Here is a 22,800-nt window from a genome sequence, read left to right as displayed (position 1 = left end):
GTATGATTGCTTTGAGTCTTCTTGCTGCGACTGTGTCAAACAGCTTAGAGACCCTGGCTCCCAACAGTGATGGGAAAATTCTGATGTTACTAATCAACAAAACAAGAACTGTACAATATTTACCAGTTGGATAGCTCATCTGACTCTAATTAGACAGCAATCCAAAGCACTTTGACAATGCCCTGAAGGCTGTTTATGAGTCAAAGATCTCTGACACATATCAGCTATTCAATGTTGATGGAGCCACATTGATAAATGATAAGGACATGATCCTATAAAGATGGACTGAACCCTTTTCAACAGATTGTCCCAACAGACTGTCATTAATCAATACTGAAACCAATCTCAGGCTGAAGTCAATGCCTTTCCAGCTGAGCTTCCAATTGAAGAAGAAATTTTGAACACCTTTAGGCTCCCCTCCTGTGGCAAAGCACCTGGTGTGAATACTATTCCAGTTTTGATTTACTAGGCATGGGATCCACTGCTCAAAAAAAAAAAGCTGAGCAAATTTTTCCAGGTTATATGGCAAGAGATCTCTATCTCTTCAAGGATGTCTCCATTGTCGATCTCTATAAAGGAAAGGGAAATAGATTGTCCTGTGACAAACAGGGATGGATCTTCCTCTTAATCATCATCAGCAAGATTCTTGCCAAAGTTGTCCTTAATAGACTGATCCTTCATTTGGAAGATGATTACCTACTTGAGAGCCATTGTGGCTTCAAAAAAGGTTGAGAAATGGTAAATAGGATGTTTGCTGTCTGACAACTTCTGGAGAAATGCCAGAAGCAGAACAGACATCTATATACAACAATGGTTGATCTGACAGAGACCTTTGATACTGTCAGTTGTGAGAGTTTGTGGAAAATTATCACAAAATTTGGTTGTGCAAAATTTATTAGTATTACATGCTAGTTCCACAATGGCATGTTTGTGTGGATTCTGGAAAATGGATAAAGCTTTTGCATCTTCTCCGTCACCAATAGAATAAAGCAGGGCGGTGGGTGGGAATACTTTTAAAGAAAAATCACAAAAGGCAAGTGCTTAGATAGAGGTCAGAAGAAGTGACAAAAGGACATTTTTTAAGATCTCTCTGAAAAAGTTTGAAATCAGTCCAGAGACATGGAAGACATTGGCACAGGACCACCCAGAATGGCATATCCATATCAAAAATCTTTGGTGTTTGCTCTTTGAACAAAGTAGAATTTCAGTAGTTCAAAAGAAATATGAGATATACAAATTTAGAAACAACTCCCCTCCAAATGTTCACATGGACTTTTTGTATCTGGCTTGTGGTAGAGATTTCTGAGCTCATATTGGTCTGATAAGCCACAGACACCTTGTGATCCTCTACCAGTAGGAAGGAGAACAGCGACTCACTCACTTTCTTTTTTTATTTTTGCAAGGTAATGGAGTTAAGTGGCTTGTCCAAGGCCACACAGCTGAGTAATTAAGTGTCTGAGGCTAGATTTGAACTCAGGTACTCCTGACTTCAGGGCTGGTGCTCTATCCACTGTGCCACTTAGCTGCCCCATCTCACTCACTTTCTTTTTTTGTTTTGGGCTTTTTTTACAAGGCAATGGGGTTAAGTGACTTGCCCAAGGTCACACAGCTAGGTAATTATTAAGTATCTCAGATGGGATTTGAACTCAGGTCCTCCTGACTCTAGGACCAGTGCTCTATCCACTGTGCCACTTAGCTGCCCTGTCTCACTCACTTTTTTTTTTTAGGGTTTTTCAAGGCAAACAGGGTTAAGTGGCTTGCCCAAGGCCACACAGCTAGGTAACTATTAAGTATCTGAGATCGGATTTGAACCCAGGTACTCCTGACTCCAGGGCCAGTGCTTTATCCACTGTGCCACCTAGCCGCCCCCACACTCACTTTCTTAAAGGGGAATAATTATTATTCAATATTTCCAGAGAAAAATTCTAGAGAAAAATCCACACAGAAGGTTTTATTGACCTTCTAGCTCCAGATGAGTCAAGAATAAGATATGGTAGCCTAAAAAACTATTGAGATTATAGGTTAGAGAAAATTGTTCAGAAAGCATCTGGCCTCCAGGAAGGAAGCATTTGGTTGGGGGTAGTACAAGGGAAAGGAAAAGATTTATTTCCCTTCTTTTCCCAATCTTTGGCCACAGCACTTAAGCCATTCTTCCAGAGAGTCACCTCCTCTTGAAATTTGAGAATTCATCATTTTGAGAATTTATTAGTTTGAGAGAATCAGGGCAGGAGGCAACAGATGGGCAGAGACACCTTCCCATTAGACCTGAATACTTAGTCACTGAAGGCTGAATATAGTTTCAAAAAGCAGACCCTGGAAGCTTAATGAAACAAACTGCTTAGATACTGTGCCTAAAAGAGTGGGTGGGGAGAAGGATTTCTATTAACCATTAAAAGTCATTCTGATTCAGTGATTCATTGTTCCCAGTCCCTACTTATGAATCAGTGTCAGGGGAAGTTCTGTTAAGGGAATCTCTATTGAGGAAGGCTCTCTGGGGGGCAATGTCACCTAGTCTGCAGCTTTTCTATTACCTGCTATCCATCATATAGCAGATCACCCTTTACCTGTAAGATGGTCATCTCCTAACTGTTAAATTTCATGTACATGCAAGTGGGGAGGATGAAATGATGGGCCCTTTTGAATTGTCTTTATCTCATTATGAAAATTATCAATAAAAATTGGCTAGTTCTTGAATTCCTTACTGATATCCAGTGATCAGCCCATTAATATGTTGTTCCTTGGTGTATTTTACTAAATTCATTTCAATTTTCTTTTTCCTGAGTTTTGCCTGTTAATCAGAGGGAAAGCCCAAATAATTTTCCTTTTAACACATGGCAAGCCAGTCAGGATCTTCTGAGGGTTTTCATCCCTGGGTATCACTGTGGATCACCCTGCTTCTCCCCACACTCCCAACTTCAAGCTAGTAATCAGACATTGTCTGATAGTAGACTGGAATGGATTTCCTCCTCTGTCCTCCCCCACCAAGGCAGTGAGATGAAACATAGTGGCAGAGACTTTAGCTCCCCAAAACTCAGGACAGATAAAGGCGAAATGCATCCCAAAATTCAGATTTTGATTTTTTTTTTCATTTGTGCACCAAGGAAGATATACAGAAGGAAAGGCAAATGGAAAACAGGCAAGTAAATGGACTTGTAGGCATTTATATGGGAATATAGGAATTCTGTAAAGGGAGCTAGGGGAGCAAGCCTTCAGGGGACTCCTTGGGTGGAAATTCTACAGGGAGCAAAAGGATTGAAAAAAAAAAAGAAAGAAATGGCCAGATAAAAGATGGGAACTTAGATATTATATTCATTCACCTGCACATCTTAAACATGACTTGAGCATCTATAGCCTAGGCAAACTTAGCATTTTTGTTACTGTAAAGAGAGACTTTGAAACAGCAATGTCCTTTTTATAGTAAGAAAAAGACAAAAATATCTTTGTGGGTAAAAGACAGAGGGGAAGGGAATAAGGAAGGTTAAAGAAATTTTAGGAGGAAAAAAACAAATATGAAGGGCCAAGGAGGAGGAAATGACCAATCCCATCCCCAGCCACATGAGACCACCTATCCCATCTCAACTGTTGCCTGGATCCAGACCCTGTTGTGGATAATGTGGATAGGTATTCACAATGACAGGAATAGGGAGATGACTAAGAAGTCTTTAGAAATTAAATTAGAACTTTCAAAGCTTTTAAATACAAATATAAAAGTTTCTCTTTTTCTGACTGGCCAAGTTGAAGGGGAAGATAAAAGACAGATAAATAAAGAAAATTCATATGCCCAAAGGACAATAAGACAGTGCGTGCCCTTTGTTCTAGCAATACTACTACCAGACTCCACAAAAAAGGGTAAAAAATCCACATGTACAAAAATATTTATAGCAGCTCTTTTCATAAGGTCAAAGAACTGGAATTGATGGGATTGATTGGGGAATGACTGAGCAAACTGTGGTAGATAACCATGAGGGAACACTATCGTTCTTTTTTTTGGGGGGGTTTGTAAGGCAGTGGGGTTAATTAAGGGCACATAGTTAAGTATTAAGTGTCTGAGGTCACATTTGAACTTAGGTCCTCCTGACTTCAGGGCTGGTACTCTATCCACTGTACCACCTAGCTGACCCTGGAAACACTATTATTCTATGAGAAATCCTGTGGGATGAGACGTCAGAATAGTTTGGAAAGACTTGCATGAACTGATGCTGAGTGAAGTGAATAGAACCAGAAGAACATTGTACACACTAAGCATAATAACATTGTGTGATGATCAGCTATGGTGGACTTGTTTATTTCAGTAGTACAATAATCAAAAACAATTCTAAAAGACCTGTGATGGAAAATGCCAACCATATCTAGAGAAGAAACTATGGAGTTTAAATGCAGACCAAAGTTTACTGTCTTCAATTTTTTAAAAATTGTCTTATGTATTATATATTTCTAATTTTTTTCCTATTTTGATTTGATTCTTCTTTCACAACATGATTAACATGGATCTATATTTAACATATATATATATATATGTATATATATATATATATATATATCCTATATTAGATTGCTTTCTGTCAGGGGAGGGAGGAGGAGGGAAGGAGGTTGAAAAATGGGAACTCAAAACCTTGCGAAAGAATGATTGTTGAAAACTATGTAGTTGGAAAAATAAAATATGAGAAAAATTTCTTTGGAGTAAGGATTAATTTTCTAGACAACTGCAAGTTAGAAAAAGTATTGAGATCCAGGCTGTTGTGAATTGTCTTTTCTCCAAATGTTTACTACACATGGGCAGAATTTACAAAATCCTCAAATCTTATGGAGGAGGGGGGATGTTTCATAGTTATTGTTCTTAATATTCCATCTTAGTAAATGCCTTAGTCAAAATGACATTAAGGGGAAGAATATCTGTGAACTATGTAGTTTTAGGAGTAGTCAACCACATGGTGGGTACCCATTATCCCAAAGAATGTCTTCTGTGTTTACGGTGTTCTGCCTCAAATCCAAGTTGGTGGAATAACTCATAGTGGGGAGTTAAAAGAAAAATACTGTCCATAGATAGTCCCATTGTACTCATGCCCTTACCAGACTATATCTAGAGTTCAAATCTGAGCTTTATGTTAAAAAACTTAAAAAAGACATAAAAAGAGGATTGCATATGAAATTGTGATCCTCTCTTCTCTATATTTTATTTTTTACATATATAATTTTAGCATTATTGCTTTATCTCTGTCCACTTCTGAACTTGTTTTGTTGTCTTCTTGCTTTTTTTTTTTTTTAGGTTTTTGCAAGGCAAATGGGGTTAAGTGGCTTGCCCAAGGACACACAGCTAGGTAATTATTAAATGTCTTGAGACCGAATTTGAACCCAGGTACTCCTGACTCCAGGGCTGGTGCTTTATCCACTGCGCCACCTAGCTTCCCCATGTTGTCTTGCTTTTAAGATATTTTAATATTTTTTAAATCTATCATTTCCCATTGACATCCCCTACCCTAGATAAAAGACTTTCATTATAGCAATAATAGTAATAATAATGAACTATAATCAATCAAAGTGAATCAATATGTTAGCTATGGCTGAAAATATCTCTTGTACCTCTTTGCTTAGAGGTGGGAGTCACAATTTATCATTTGTTTTCTGAAATTATAATTGGTCACTACAGGTGATCAAAATTCTAAAGTCTTTCAAAGTTGTTTTCCTTTATATTTGATACTATGTAACTTGTTCTCCTGATTCTGTTTACTTTGTTCTTCATCATTTCATATAAGGAGAAATTCTCATAAAAGGACCACAAAGGACAAAGTCAAAATGGGGAGCAAACTAATCTTCTGTCTTTTAACAGTTCTTTGGACAGTGCTTGTCTGTTGAGAAAGTGGATGACTCTAGCAATCCCAATGTAAAATTCTGTTTCAAGAGAACCCAACTGACTCTTAAAATTAGCATACAAATCTGGTGAACTGTCTAAGTACCCAGGAAAGAAAGAACCTCACTAGAGGCAATCCAGGTGCAGCTCTCATCTTGGAGGGGGCTACCTCAACCACACGGTGACTTAGGGTCCCTATGAAAAATGGAACTCATTGGAGAGAAGGAAGCATATCTTGCATATTTATGAACTCCTTTGAGGTTTTTTGCATTCATTCTGTGAGGTAAAATAAAGGATGTCCTGTATTCAATGTAGATTTTTTAGCTTGTTTGAAAGCTGAGAGTCCCTTTACTCACATCTGAAGAGAACTTAGACTGAAATATATTCTGCCATTCTTAGGAGTATGTGTATGGCCAAATTGATGCAAATTTTGATGTTTCCAGTGGAAACCCTGGTTAGTGGCATGAGCCAAATGGGGCCATTTTCTGAGATACCCCTAAGACTGAACCCAGGTTTTAGGCTCCAGATTATAGCCATTTGCTGGAGGCTATACGCCACCCTTAGTGACTTCATGCCCTACTCAGTCTTCTCAAATTGAATCAGACTGCATCTTTATGTTTTTTACCTTGAAAAACACTCAGGGGTCCTTCATGTGTAGAAAGAGACAATTTGGACATAGAGCAATTGGGTTGAATTCCAAAAGCTTATTGGATACATTAGAGCAAATGATGTCTATAATGTGCAGCTTAGAGGATGGCTGTTTCATGTTTTGAAAGAAATAAAAGATTTGCACCCTACCTTTACCCCATGTGTACATGCATACACAATCACACACACAGCTGTTTGTGCAGCCATATTTCCCCTCGAATTGCGGCCAGGTCAGAAATATCACAACAGACAGATGAATAGCATGTCTGTCTTGCCAGCTGTACACCCTCCTACCTAAGGAAAGCTTCAAAGTGTACCAGAGACGGCAAAGTCCGCAGTTGCCCACGCAGTCTGCTACAGGCAACCAGTGAGGAAAGAACGAGCTCAACAGGATGGAATCAGAGGGGGAAATTGTTGACCTCCAAGTAAGTTTACCCTTGGAGAGAGGGAGCTGGTAAATAGCAGGGAAAAGACAGAAAAGCAAGGTCAGTAGAGAAAGAAAAAATGCTTTGGACATTCTTTTTTTTTTTCTTCTTATTCTCCTTTCGCCTCCCCCTTCTCTCTCTCTCTCTCTCTTCATCTCTGTATTTTCATTCTATCTCTTTCTTCTTTTTTCCACTTCTGGTTTCTCACTTGATTTGAAAATCTCACAACAGTTTCATCTCCACTCTGGCCTCTTCTGGCAGTCAGATTTCAATCCTATTGGATCCTATTACCAGAAGGTCATTCTTCATTCTGACAGCCCCCCCCCCCTTACAATTCTAGGGAATGCATTTTATTTGTGAGCCTGTCAGACATTTCTTGAGAGACTGGGGAAGATGTTAGCTCTTAGGTCAGAGAAGGAGGCAGGCATTGAGCCAACTTTGCATTTTATAAGTTGGGAAAAACTGGAACCATTCCTCTCTCCTTTTCACAAAGCCCTCCTGTTTTGAGATGGAAAGTGCTGTGTTCTTAAAGCTCAGCTGAGGGAAGGGAAAGGAAATTAGAGCAATCAGCTAGGAAGAAGGAGAGACACTCCTCACTACATGAGGCTAGCTTAGGAGACAAAACTTCCTCTGAATGGTTTCTAGTCACTAGTGCAGTGAAGAAGGAATGGAATGGTAAAAATAATAGCTTATATCTCTATAGAGTTTTACAATTTATAATTATAATGCCCCCACTCTGAGTTGATTTTATCCCATTTAACAGATGATCAAAAATACTGAGAAAATTATTTAATTTTTTTAATTATGAAACTGTGTCATACAAGTAGTATTTGAGCTAGGATTCAAATTTAGCTTTCCTCCCAATATACTTTTATGGCCTTCTCAATAACAGGGCTAAATCAACAATCTTGACCTTTAGTTATCATAAAAAGCTCAATGAATTAGTTAGACCCTTTATCTTTTCATACAATTGTAAAATTGCTGTGATAAATATACTGGTGTATAATGGGGGCTTTCTTCTTATCAATGACCAGGGTGCAAACCTAATAGTGGAATCTCACCATCAAAAAGTATGGACATTTTACTCATTTTCTTTACCTAATTCCAACCAACATTGAATATTTCCATCTTCTGTCCTCTTTGCTATTTTGCAAAGTGTAAAGTAAAACCTCAGGGTTGTTTTGACTTGCATTTCTCATTTCTCTTATTTTTAATGATTTGGAACATTCTTTCCTATGGTCCTTTATAGTTTGCAATCTTCTTTGGAGAACTCTTTGATCCTATCCTCTGCTGGGAGCACTTTAAGAGTTGCAAGGAATGTTTGACATCTTGTTCTACCACCCATCTAACTGAAGAATCCTTAGGCAGAGCTGATCCACCAAGCTTCTACTTGAAGACTTCCAGGGTTCCAAATTTAAGATGGTATTCCACTCTTTTTTTTTTTTTTTAAGGATAAAGCCTGTGGTTTCATTGGTATGAATCCCATTAAGGACACTTTTTTTTTTTAGGTTTTTGCAAGGCAAATGGGGTTAAGTGGCTTGTGCAAGGCCACACAGCTAGGTAATTATTAAGTGTCTGAGGTCAGATTTGAACTCAGGTACTCCTGACTCCAGGGCCAGTACTCTGTCCACTATGCCACCTAGCCACCCCATGGACATTATTTTTTAACATTATATGAGCAACATTGTGCATAAACTTATTGTCTTTTTGTGCTAGGAGATCAAGGATAAGATCAAGAAATTAGGGAAAGGAAGCAGAGATGATAGTTAGAGAAACAGTATGGAGGGAAAGAACTATAGGATAGGGAAGGGAAACAGGGATTTATGAATAATTGTGAATCCCCAGAAAGGGGAATTGATGAAATCCCAGGGTTTAGGCCAGCAACTGACTCTAAATCATTATAAATCATTTTGGTGGTTTCCTTGGTAGTTTCCACCTTTCAGGATAGGTAAAATTAAATAGTTTAATAGTTTTGAAAGCAAAACTCTTAAAAGTGTGGGGAGAAGATGAACAAAATGTTCAAGGCAAATGTGGAGGGGGGGAGAGAGAAAGCAGAGTGACTTTATTGGAAATTATAAGAGCTATCCACTGGAGGTATTCATGGATTCTCCTTGTTTGAAGCTGGCTTTTATAAGTAAAGCTCCACTGCCCCTAAAATCAGGGAAAGAAGCTTCCCTAGGATAAAGAATGATACTCTGGCAATAAAGACCAAATGAGACTCCTGTATTATCCCAGCAAAAATAAAACAAAGCATTACATATAGCAAATTTGCTGCCTTAATAAAGCCATGGAAGTGGGGGACCTAGGAAAACAGGAGATCAAATTTTTTTCTTTTTATGAATTTGACAGTCATCAATAAACAGATATTCCAATATATAGAAAAGAACAAAAAAGTAGGCTGTTTTTGAAACTGCGAACTATTTCATATAGTTTATTGTTTGAAAAAGTATTTATTAAATTTAACCAGGTAGTAGCATAATTTTCAAAGCAGGGGATTCTTAAAGACATAAAAGGTAATAGAATAGGGCTAAGGAGGGGGGAGGTAGAATGTTCAAGACCAGGATATGAAGCTGGATATAGTTAAGGGTGTTATAGCTCGCCCTAGGGGAAGACAAAATACGGGATGAGATAGGAACATAGGGAGCAATTAATGACAGCATGTGGGGAGTTCCTAGAAAAGGGGCAAAGGAAATGATGAAAAGTACTGGGGATTTCTAAGTTGTCCCATCTCAAGGTAAGATCTACAAAAGCTTGGAAAATTAACTAGAAGAAAAAGGGCCACAGGGAAACTTAGGGGCCAGACCATAATTAGGAAAAGGCAACCTGGGTTTCCCCCAAGGCATCAAAATACAAAGGATATTGACAAGTCTTTTTTTTATGTCAGATAATAGCTAGTCAGTAGGAATAGTTTTAATAGGAAGCCACCAGAAAGTTTCCCCATCCCCTAGCAGTTGCTGGGTTCTCCCTTGATTCTCCCCGTTCTAGTGTCCTGGGATCTCCCCATCTTCCAAGGTCCTCTCCCATCTCTTCACTCCCTGATCAAAAGAATTAAGATTAAAATGTGGATTTGAGAGGACCATTTATACTTTTTTCTTTTGCATATTTTGTGGTGCCTTCCTTGAGTATCATTGAGCAGCAAATTACTGCTCTACCAAGGAATGGGGGGTGAGGGGCAAGGAGTCACAGTTGAGGAAGGGAGAACTAGAACCATTTCTCAACTAGAAAAAAAAAGCATTTCCAACCACCCCAGGGAAATCACGCATTATGAAACATCTATGTGACTGGAAGTTGGGGAACTAAGGTCTATCAAAAGTTAAGCTGGGGGAGAGAGAAAAGCGTGAGGAGCTGGTACAGATTCCTGGATGGGGCAAACTATAGGGAATTCCACTTGCAGACGTAGAACTATACACTCTATATGGGGTGGCACAAGTACTACCTTAATGACCTAGCTGGCATCTCCTGAAGAAACAAAGATTGCAATTCCTGTGTTCAGGAACTGGGGAGGGAAAAGGGAACAAGATAGACATCTCAAACCACAAACAAAAAAAGTTAAATTTAAGCATAAAAAATTTCCCTGTGGAAATGTTTCTGCATTTCTGCACAGGTACCGTGCCTTATCACTTAATTTTTTTTTTTTAGGTTTTTGCAAGGCAATGGGGTTAAGTGGCTTGCCCAAGGCCACACAGCTAGGTAATTATTAAGTATCGGAATTGAACTCAGGACTCCTGGGTTTAGAAGGCCCTGAGTTCAGGAGGCCCCTCCAGGGCCAGTGCTCTATCCACTGCGCAACCTAGCTGCCCCTATCACTTAATTTTCAATACTTTTTTCATACCAATCTTTTTTTTTCTTTCCTATCTTCTTCCTTTATAAGAAAAAAGGAAAAGAGGGAAGGAAGGAAAGTACAGAGGGGAAGAAAGAAAATATAGAGAACCTCCATATCATTTAATATATGTGTGTGCTCATATGCATGAGTGTCTGTGTGTGTGTGTGTGTGTGTGTGTGTGTGTGTGTGTGTGTGTGTGTGTGTGTGTGAAGTCATTTTCAATTGTGTCTGACATTTCATGACCTCATTTGGGGTTTTCTTGGTAGAGATACTGGAGTGGTTTACCATTTCCTTCTCTTAACTAATTTTTCACTGAGAAGGAAACTGAAGCAAACAGATTTGAACTCACCAAAGATGACTCTTTCAGATTCCAGGCCTGGCACTTTATCTATTGCACAAATTAGTCAAACAAAATATATTCCATCACTGTCAAAGCAAAAAATGCATTTCTTATTCTTCTCATTAGTCTACTTCTACTACTGGAATGAGCAACATTCTTAGTTGATCAGTGTTTTGAAGTTTTTCAAAATGGCTTGTTTTTATAACATTGATGCCATAGAATTTTCTGGTTCTTGCTTCATTCTGTGTCAGTTCATACAAATCTTTCCATGTCTCTTAGAAATTATATTTTTCTTCATTTCTTACAGCATAATCATATTCCACTATATAGCACAATTTCTTTTCTTTAATTATACATTTTATTTGTTTTCCAATTATATGCAATAGTAGTTTCTACTAGTCATTTTTTTTGCAAAGTTCTGAATTTTACAGTTTTTTCCTCCCTCCCCCCTTCCCCCCAACAAAAGGCACTCTGCTATAGTCTTTATATTTGTTTCCACTATATGCATGGATCCAAATTGAATGTGTTGAGAGAAGAAACAGATCCAAAAGAAAGAAAACATTAGAGATGGCAAAATTACATAATAGATTATGGAATCATTATTTTCAATTTCCTCATATATGATTTTAAAAATCAAAGATAATAATCTTTGCATTTTGTTTAAACTCCACAGTTCCTTCTTTGGATATAGATGGTATTTTCCATCATAGATCCCCTAAAATTGTCCCTGATTATTGCACTGATGGAGTGAGCATTAGGGTTGATCATCACCCTATGTTGTTGTTAAGGTACATATCACAATGTCTGTCTGTAGTCAGTTCACAGTTGATGCACATTCCCTTAGTTTTTAATTTTTTGCCATTAAGATAAAACATGCTGCAGGGCAGCTGGGTGGTGTAGTGGATAAAGCACCAGCCTTGGAGTCAGGAGTACCTGGGTTCAAATTTGGTCTCAGACATTTATAATTACCTAGCTGTGTGGCCTTGGGCAAGCCACTTAACCCCATTTGCCTTGCAAAAACCTAAAAAAAAAAAAAAGAAGATAAAACATGCTATAAATGCTTTTGTATGTACAGAACTTTTCTTCTTTTTAAAAATCTCTTTTGGATATAGGTCTAACTGTGATAATATCTATGTCATGCACTGTTTAGTGCTTTTCAGAATAGCTGAACCTATATTCATAATTCTATGAATAATTCCTCTGTGTGTCTGCTTTTCTACAGTTTCTCCATTTGTCATTTTCTTGTGTTCTTTGATAATCTAATGGGTATGAGGTAAACTTCAGAACTGTGTTAATGTTAATTTCTATAGTTATTAATGATTTGGAATACATTTTAATATAATTATGAATAACCTGGGTTTGTTCCCCTGAGAATTACCTATTCATATCCTGCTTAGCCTTAGACATCTGAACAATTGCACTGTAACTTTTACATTTAAATCGGTTCCTTGTTTATCTTAGAAAAGAGATTTTAATCATAGAAGTTTACTGCAAAAATCTTTTCCTTAGTTAATTTTCCCCCATTCTAATCTTAATTGTATTGGATGAGTTTGTGCAACTATTTAGTTTTATGGAATCATTATTTTCCATTTCCTCATATAAGATCCTTTTCCCCTTGCTTGATCATTAATTCTTCCCCAATCAATAGATGAAATGGGTAATTTCTTTCTTATTTCTGAGAGAAATGATTATTAATAACCAATTATTTGGGGAATTCCAGAGTTCCCTCCTTTTTCTAAAATCCTGATTTCAAAAGTTCAGTCTCTATTTTCTTTTCTTTTTTGTTTTTTGCAAGACAATGGAGGGGTTAAGTGACTTGCCAAAGGTCATACAGCTAGGTAACTATTAAGTGTCTGAGGTCACATTTGAACTCAAGTCCTCCTGGCTCCAGGGTCTATGCTCATCCATTGTACCACCTAGTTGCCCTTTGAACTAATTTTCTTTTTTTTCTTTTTTAGATTTTTTTTTGCAAGGCACTGAGGTTAAGTGGCTTGCCCAAGGCCACACACCTAGGTAATTATTAAGTGTCTGAGGTTAGATTTGAACTCAGGTACTCCTGACTCCAGGGCCCATGCTCTATCCACTGAACTACCTAGCTGCCCCAACTAATTTTCTTAAGACAAGTTCAGATCTCACTCACAGAGGGTAGTCATTCAAGATTGGGTGGGGATAAATTCTTTGAATAGATTGCCCAAGGCTGGGGGATAATTTAGGAGTAAATGGCATAATTAAAGTGCATTTAAATAGGTTCAGCCCTTCATTGTAACATTCATTCTCTCATTAATTGTTAACCAATGAGAACCCTTTTCTAAAGGATATATAAGTGGTAAGCCACCTCCCATCCCCCAAGTGCCATGATTGACTTTGATCTAAAAGAGAGAGATGGTCAAATGACCATCTTTTATTAATAAAAATGTTGGCATTATTAATAAAATGATTTATTACTCAGATTAAAATATCCAGAAATTATGTCTTTCAAACTTTTTTGAATATCACATTTCTATAGTTTGGTTTTGCTGTGACCTTTTATATATAGGTTCTGTATTCATTTAAAGTTTATTTGGATATGAGTTGTTGATCAAACTTAATTTCTTTTATTCTTCTATCTAATTTTCCTAGCAGTTTTATTTTTCAATCAAATAGTGAGTCCTTACTCCAGTAGTTAAGTATCTTGTATTTGTTTAACTTTGTTACTAGGTTCATTTGCTTCTGTAGGTTGCTTCTGTAATGTATACCTAATCTATTCTACTGCAAATCCTGCTTTACCCCTTAAGACTATTAGGGTTCTGAGGGGATTTTTGTTTCTTCTCTCCTATTAAGTTAAAAAAAAATTAATCCTTGCTATCCACTTTCAGAGAAAGAACTGATGGAGTCAGAATGCAAATCAAAGCTTACTGGTTTTCACTTTCTGTATTTTTTTACAACATAACTAATATAGTACTATATTTTACATATTTTACATGATTGAACATGTATAACCTATATCAAATTGCTTACTAGTCAGAGAGGGGGGAAGAAGTGAAGGAGGAAGAGAGAAAATTTATAATTCAAAATTTTCAAAAGTGTATGCTAAATAATGTCTTTTTGTGTATTTGGGTGAAAATAAATTATAAAATAAAATATTATTTTAAAAATTAGCTATCATATAGTTCCAATTATTCAAACATATTTTCTATATTTATTTTGGAGTCCTTTGTTTGCATTTTAAAATGTCTATTTAGTTCTGGTCTTTTCATCAAGATTATTTGGAAGTCTTCCATTTCATTAAAAATCCATTTCCCACCTGATACTCTTTTACCAGATGGGTTATGCTCAGTTTCAAACCTTTATTTTCTGGAATAATTTCAAGTTTCCTTCTTCTTTTAAGTGGTAGCTGCCAAATCTTGTGTGATCCTGACTGTACTCTTCGGTATTTGAACTCTTTTTTCAACTGCTTCCAGCATTTTCCTGGAAACTCTAGATTTTGACCATGACATTCCTAAGGGTATTAATTTTAGCATTTCTTGTAGGAGGTGGTTAGTAGAAACTTTATATTTTCATTCTACCATCTTATTCTAAGAAGTCTAGTTAGTTTTCATTAGTTATTTTATTTTTCTATTTGTTCTGTATTAATTTTTATCTCTAAGTAAGGTTTTATACCTCCAATACTTAGCTATTTATTATCCTTCCAAATCTTTCCTCATTTAATTTCTAATGGCATTTGTAATATTATTTTAAATTTGTTTTGCTTTTCCCAGGAATGCTAATAAATTTTGGAGACAAATTGTGTTTTTGTTTGAGATTTTTGGGGCATTTTCTTTTCCTAGATTTTTGTCTTTCCCCCTGGGTGCTAGCATTGCTTTATCATGTTGACTTCTTTTGTTGATTCATTTATCTAATCTTACTAGATTCCCCACTTTGTAGTGGGGAAATGCAATTCTTGAAGGAATGGGGGGTCATGTCTATATTATCTGGGGGTCTTCTACTGCTTCCTACTGGTACTGGGCATTGTGTGCTTCAAGGATCTCAGGAACAGACCAAGCCAGTGAGTTATCTAATCAAGGATGTAGTCTGGGGTGCGGTCTGATAGCTGCCCTTCTAGTCTGAATTTTGCAGGCTCCAGATTCCAGACTGATATCAGAGCAAGGCAGTTGCAGATTTCAAGTGTCCATAGTTGATCCCTGGTCTGAAGGGTATAGTTACAGGCTCCAGATTTTCCTGCTTATCCACAGTCCACTTTTGGTAAGTTTTCCATGAAATTTACTCACAGGCTTGACTTTTCTGGGTAGAATCCTTGCAAATGAATCAGATTTAAGTGAAGGAGAGTTGTGTAAAGTCACCAGCATCACTCTCTCCTCCTTAGGCTTCTGATTGTCTCTTTTCTCTTTGACTATATAAAATTGAAATTTGATTTCTATTCTATTTTGCTAAAATATAATCAAAATTATATTTAATATTCCTTAAATATTTAATTACATTAAATTATTATATTAAATATTTAATATTTAGAGGAATATTCCTTTAATATTCCTTCTCCTTATAAATTTTACCCATCACACACTTCCCAGAGAACCTTGCCTAAAGTTCAAGCTTTTGTCTTGTAATAACCTCCAATTTGTAACTCCATTCTTCACCCACTTTCCAGAGAAACTTGATTAACCTAAAAGGTTCAAATTACAGTAATTCTGATTACCTTCAGTCTAATTCCATTGCTTGGAGACTAATCCCATCACCTGAGAACCCTTGTTTTGTCACTCAAATCACATGTCTTGGCTGTAGTTAAGGGAGTTTCAGGAAGGGAGGTCCAAATGATGTATAATCTCAATTTTGCCCATCATCAATAGCCAATGAGAAGAAGATACACCATGAGATTTTGCTCTCTCATCTTGTTATAAGAGACATTGTCAGCTCTCACTTAAGGTCTTTGGTCATTGAGAGAGGCCATCGACTCCATTTATTGGTAATTGCTAGCCTTATTAATAAATGGAAATCGGCTCAGAATTTTGTCTTTCAGATACCTCAAGCATTATTTCATCAGATGTTCTTTTTCTACCCTTGATGTGGTAGCTTGGTGAAAGCTCAGCTATTTTGCTGCTGTTCTGCCATCTTCACTCTCCACCACCTGCTGAATATCTGGAATGAGAGTGTTCAGAGCATTAATGGCAAAAAGGGAAGATGCCAGTTCTTCCTGACTTGTTGTGCTGAGGTAAATGAGATTGAAGAGCACCCAGTTTTGAAAAAGGTGATCTGGTTTTTCTTGAAAGCAAGAAGATGGAGGTGGGGAGAAGTAAAGAAAAAGATTTAGGATGAAGAGGAGGCAAAGTACATAATTTGTCCTTTGTTCTTGAGGAGGACCATGATATCATGAAAGTGAGAGCATGACTTACAAGTGAATTGGATTTAAGTGAGGGTGTACTATGCAAAGTTACCAGCCTCAACTTTTCCTCTGGAGCCATCTGGGTCCAGTAGCAAAACATAGATCAGTATGACTAGAAATGCCTTTGGATATAGTAGGAGACCTTAACCTTTTAATGCTAGTCAAAAATAACACACAAAAAAAAAAACCCAATCTGGGAGGGGAAGACCCTCTGGCTTTCTGGCCAAAACAGAAACACTTGATATTTACACTTACTGAATCATCAGTGCTCACCAGTGACCTAATGAAACTTGGGTTATGACCTATTGTCAGACAATCAATGATAGCCAGAAAGAGGATAGGCTGGAAAGGACAGACTGATCAGGGTAAGGATGAGAGAGTGAGGATAGAGGAGCAAGAAAAGGGGGGGGTTTAGAGAAATGAGGAGAGTGGAAGGTAAAAGTTGGTCAACTGTAGAGGAAGGGGACCGTAAAGGCAGGGGAAGTGCCAGTTAATGAGGTATAAAGTTGAGAAACAGTTTGATGGGCCTGGTATTCAGGAAGGTTATGAGGAAGAACTGGGATATTGGGTGAGGAGTCAGTCAGTGAGGCAGCATTGAGCTTTACTACTGCTTCACCTGCTGACCCCTCACCACATGTCCCTAGAAGGAAGTCACTAATTCTGGGCAATATGTGAGGAGGGCAGTCACTTCATTCTTCTATTCTTCTCCCTCATAATCCTTAAGAAGGGCAAGTACTGACTCAGGGGCTTTGATGATAATGACAGCTAAGAGAGTCATATGGTGATAAAGACCATAAGTCTAGGGCAACAGTTATCATATTCTCAGAAAAAATAGTGCTTATTTGTTGTTTCAGACTTGAAGTCTCTTTCACCAAGGGGGTCTTTGGTGGTGACAGATGGTTAGAATATTGTTTCCTCAGATGTTAATGGATGGCAGAATAGGAATCCCTTTAGCACAAGGGTAGGGAATTTTTTCTCTGCCAAGGGCCATTTGGATATTTATAACATCACTCAGAGGCCATACAAAATTATCAACAAACATTTAATTAATTCACCCCTAAAAAGCTCCTAGATTAAGTGAATTTTGAGTCCTACTGTAAGACCCTGAGTTTCGAAACCTATGAACTTTTGCCTAAATTCTGCTCCTAAGTTTCTGCCTGGTCATCTATCAGACCATGCAATGGGGGAACCTCCCCAGGATCAGCATTCAATGATAACACAACACACTATCTCAAGACAACCAGCAGATGCTTGGAAATCTCCTACTGAACCATATATAAGGATTCTCCTCACTTTACTCGGGGTTCCATGATCCTAGCCCTGTCCTAGGATGGAACCCTAGCTTGAGCTAGTTTAATAAACCCTTGCTATTGCATCTCCATCGTGTTGAGTACCTCTGTTCCGTAATTGGGGACTTTTCTTGGACCTTAACACTACCTGCACTTGCCATGTCAGCACCAGATCAGAGGATTCTGTAGGCCTTACTGCCAAGATGTTCCCTAGCAAGTAGCAGGCAACCCCAGGGTTAGAAAACTCACAGATCTAGGTTAAGTGATACTTTCTCAAAAAGGGCAAAGCAGTTGTTGGAGCAAGGTTGACTCTATCAATAGTGTTAGAGGGTTTGTCTTTGCATTCTCTTTCCTTTGCAGCACTGGCCCCAACTACCTGGGAGCCTCATGGAGATGGAGGAGTGAGCAATGGTTGAACTGCCTGAATTAAAACTGAAAGAACTTCTGAATTATATTGTGGGCACTTGCTAGTTGAGGTGAACATAGTTCAATATTTCTAGGCAATAATGTTCTCTAGAATTTCCAAGTATACTATAATATCTGCATAAAGAGATGAATTATTTTCTTTTATTACTATTGCTAGCATTTCTATTACAATTTTCCACCTCCCTTCAAGATATACAAATACATACACACACATACAAATATATACCCATTATATATTCATATATATGCATATACACATTTTCATACATGTCTATAATCATACTTTTACATATATCCATTGATCATTCATATACATATATCTTTGTGATATATTGCTGTAGTCTCCTGGCTAGTGATTTATTTAGAATTTTTGATCAATATTCATTAGTGAAATTGATCTATAATTTTCTTCTCTGTTTTTGCTCTTCCTGGTTTAGTTATCAGAACAAAATTTATTTCATGAAAGGAATTTGGTATAACTCCTTATTTCAAATAATTTATTTAACATTGAAACTAGTTGGTTTTTACATATTTGATAGAATTTACTTTAAATTCATTTGGTACTGATGCTTTTTTCCTTAGGAAGCTCATTTATGACCTATTAACTTCTTTTTCTAAAATAGACCTATTTTCTCTTCTTTTAATCTAGGCAGTTTTTATTTTTATACACCAATAGATGTATATGCTATACCCTCTGTAACCCAATTCCAATAAGAAATAAAGTTCCTGTTATCTGCCTCTATGTGATCTTTCTCTCTACTACAAAAGTTTTTCCATTCATACTCTTTTGTATGAGATAATTTGCTCCATTTTACCTCTCCCAAACCAATATTATTTTTTTTAGGATCATTCCATCATAATCAATTCAACCTCAGATCCTCTATGTATACTTTTATGACCAATATAGTGATGATAACATTCTTAAGAGTTACAAACATCATTTTTCCATAATAGAAATAAACTGTTTAACATTATTAAATCCCTTATGAATGGTCTTTCATGTTTTCCTTCTTATATTTCTCCTGATTTTTATATTTGTAAATCAAATTTTCTGTTCAGTCCTGGTCTTTTCCTCAAAAAGGCTTGGGGTCTCTTAATTAAATATTCATTTTTTTCCCTTGAAGGATTATACTTAGCTTTGCTGGGTAGGGTATCCTTGGTTATTCACCCAGTTCCTTTGCTTCTCAGAATCTTATTCCTTGTCCTCCAGTCTTTTAATGTAGAAGCTGCTAAATCTTATGATTTACTGACTGTAGCTCCACAATATTTGAATTGTTTCTTTCAAGGTGCTTATAACAGTTTTCCTTGAATTGAGAGCATTAAACATAACGCAAAGTTCCTGTGAGTTTTATTTGGATGTCTTTTGCAATCAGTGATTGGTGGATTTTTTCCTTTTTTTTTTTTTTTTTGAGGATTTTGCAAGGCAAATGGAGTTTAAGTGGCTTGCCCAAGGCCACACAGCTAAGTAATTATTAAGTGTCTGAGGCTGGATTTGAACTCAGGTACTTCTGACTCCAGGGCAGGTATTCTATCCACTGCACCACTTAGCTGCCTCCTTCTTAATAATTTCTTGAAGTATAGTTCTTTTTTTTTAAATAATGACTTCTAAGTAGACCAACAAGTCTTATATTATTTCTTCTCAATGTGTTTTCCAGGTTGGTTGTTTTTCCAATGAGATATTTAATGTAATTTTTTATTTTTTCATTCTTTTGACTTTAAAAAATATTTCTTGATGCCTTATGATGTCATTAGCTTACCCTTGCTCAATTCTAATTTTTAAGGAGTTATGTACTTCAGTAAAATTTTTTATCTTTCTCATTGATTTTCTTTTCATCATTTTCTTTCCCAATTTTCCCTCTATTTTTTATTTGATTTTTAAAATCTCTTTTTGAACTCTTTTTGGACTTGTGACTTTTTTACTTTATTGCCTGAAGCTTTAAAAGCATTTGTTTTGACTTCATTGTCTTTTGAGTTTGAATCCTGATCTTCTCTATCACCATAGAACATATCTATTGTCAGGTTCTTCCTCTGCTGTTTATTCATTTTTTTAAAAAAGTCTCATTTTTGGCTGTTAATTTTTTTTATTAGTGTGAAGCTCAGTTACTGGGGTTTGGGGAATATTTTCTCAGGATTCAGGGTTTTCATGCTATTTCATGCTAGCTCTCTCTGAGAGTGTTTAACTTTTTGGTTCTTCCATTATTGTATGATCTTACCCCAAATGTAGTCATGCTTCCTCCTAGCTCATGTCTTGGTTTATGAATAATGCCGGATCAGCTCCTGAGCCATGACCAGATCCCTTAGCACCTCTACCATTGCAAAAAAATTTCTCTCTCCCTCTGGTTTCTGCATACACTCACAGCCTCCTGGGGCTGCAAGCTTCTGTTTGCTCCTCTGCCCTGGAACTGAAACCAGGGACTTTGTTCTCCTGTGAATGACCACTCTTCTCTTACTTCACTTACCCAGCATCCACTTGCTCCTTCTCACTAGCAGTCATAGTCTGAGACCAAGTCTGGCCAATGCACCTGGGTTCCACATCCAGGGAAGTGGAGGGCCCCAATGCTAGTCTGCAGTCTTCCCTATCCATGGATTGAAAGTTAGCCCTGGCTTTCACCAGGGTTTGCTCTGACCAGACTACTGCACTGTTACTTCAGATCTTTCTTAATGATTAACATCCACCCCAGTTGTTTTACATTGGACAACTGCTTTATCCAGACTTTTAATAATTCCTGCTGCTTAAAAAAGTCACTTTAAGACATTATTTTATTTGGGGTGGGGGAAAATTTGGAAAAGCCAGGTAATTTCCTGCCTTATTCTGCAATTTTCCTACAATTCCCTTCCTCCCACATATTTGTAAAGATTTACACCCAGTCTGGGAAAAGGCATCTCATTTAACCAATCTGGAAAAGAGATATTGCAGATGAAGGGTATAAGGACCCAAGTGATAATGGATTTCTTTGTCACCTGTCACATCACTACAGTTATTGTGGAAGAGAAGGAAGAGGCAGAATCTAGAGTTGTACCATGCTACAGGACATATTAAATAAACATTGATCAAATGACTAATGAATATAGTGCTAGACTCTAGGAGAGATAAGAGAGATTTCTGTCTTGCTGAAACTTGCATTAAAGCATAAAATATATTCACAGTGGCATAATGATCAAGGTTATTCAAGCACCCTATTTGTTCCTCACTTATTGTCAAAATAAGTCTACCATATAAATACCACTTCTACATGCTGGGAAATACTATCAAATGACCAAAAGATCTGTAATTCTCTTGATCTTTTTTGTTAGCTCTGAGCTTCTAGCCAAAGACAGAAATTCTAGAAAATTACCTCAGTGTTCAATCTATTTCTGTCTTTTCTCTGGTTATGCTTTCCTCTTAGTTGCTTCCTCCTGAGTGTACTTTCAACTAGCTATAGCCAGTAATTACTATGTTTTTTAAAAAACAAAGGAAATATTTAAAACAAAGAAAGGTAAACAAACTTCTCTTTTAGATACAAAGGAAAAAAAAACCTCCAGCTTCTTTTAGAGGAAGGACCTCAAGCAGAAAAAAGAGGGATAAGGTTAAAAGCAACATAAATTCTATCTGGGTACATGGTATGCCCCTTTGGCTCAGGCAGTCTAATTCACAAAATCCTGATTTCTTTCTTTGCATTTGTTGCTTTTGCCTGGTTGGTTCTTGCCTGGATTCCAAGTGGCTCCTTACAGTTTTCCTTTCTTCTACCTCTAGATTTCTATTCCATTTATTAGGCTCTGAGCTCTTCTTTAAGCCCCTCAGAGATCCAGTAAACAGACTTTTAAAGTCCCCCAGAGGCATAGACTACTAGTCTTTATCCTATTCAGTTTTTCCCTTTCTAATTCATTTAAGAGAATAATTTGAACTCTAGAAGAGATCACTTATATGGTCTCATCTTTTATACTTAAATGTTGTTATTTTTCATTGTTCTAGAAGACGATCATGATCTTCTGCACATTAATTGAATTTGAGTGAGGGGGTGCTGTGCTAAGTCATCAGCCTCACTCTCTCCTCTGGAGCTATCTGGATCCATGCATCAGATATGGATCAGGAGGCCTGGAGATGGCCCTGGATGTGAGGCTCTCAGGGTTGAATGACTTGTCCAAGATCACACAACTAGTGTTAAGGTCCGAGAAAAGTCCCCAGTTATGGAACAGAGGCACTCGACACGATGGAGATGCAATAGCAAGGGTTTATTAAACTAGCTCAAACTAGGGTTCCATCCTAGGACAGGGCTAGGATCCTGGAACCCTGAGTAAAGTGAGGAGAGTCTTTATATATGGTTCAGTAGGGGAGTTCCAAGCATCTGCTGGTTGTCTTGAGATAGTGTGTCGTGTTATCATTGAATGCAGGTCCTCGGGGAGGTTCCCCTGTTGCATGGTCTGATAGATGACCAGGCAGAAACTTAGGAGTGGAATTTAGGCAAAAGTTCATAGGTTTCATAACTCAGGGTCTTACAGTAGTAAATGTCAAGTGACTGAAATCAGATTTGAACTCAGGTTCTCCTGCCTTCAGGGCTGGTGTTTTTATCTATTCCACCTTCTAACCACTGGTATATTTTTGAAAAAAAAAAGGAAAAGGAAAGAAAAAGAAAAACAGAAAGAAAAGAAAAGAAAGAAAAAAAAA

General features: G+C 37.2%; 1 protein-coding gene across 2 annotated transcripts in view; it reads left to right on the top strand.

The window, feature by feature from the left end:
- NINJ2 (ninjurin 2) overlaps positions 1-22,800 on the top strand; it is a 180,275-nt gene that overhangs the window by 23,804 nt on the left and 133,671 nt on the right. Inside the window, exon 1 of one of the 2 annotated variants that reach the window (XM_074194698.1) lies at positions 6,746-6,921. The exons of the other annotated variant lie outside the window; for it this stretch is intronic. Coding sequence (XP_074050799.1) covers positions 6,889-6,921 — 33 coding nt within the window. The 5' untranslated portion in view covers positions 6,746-6,888. Of the gene's footprint in view, positions 1-6,745; positions 6,922-22,800 lie in introns of those variants that run through there. 2 annotated transcript variants of the gene reach the window in all.

The sequence above is a fragment of the Macrotis lagotis genome, chromosome 7, assembly GCF_037893015.1.
Source record: "Macrotis lagotis isolate mMagLag1 chromosome 7, bilby.v1.9.chrom.fasta, whole genome shotgun sequence".
Lineage (NCBI taxonomy): Eukaryota > Metazoa > Chordata > Mammalia > Peramelemorphia > Peramelidae > Macrotis > Macrotis lagotis.
The sequence above is the reverse complement of the archived record's forward strand: the minus strand, read 5'-3'. Positions and strand labels throughout refer to the sequence as shown.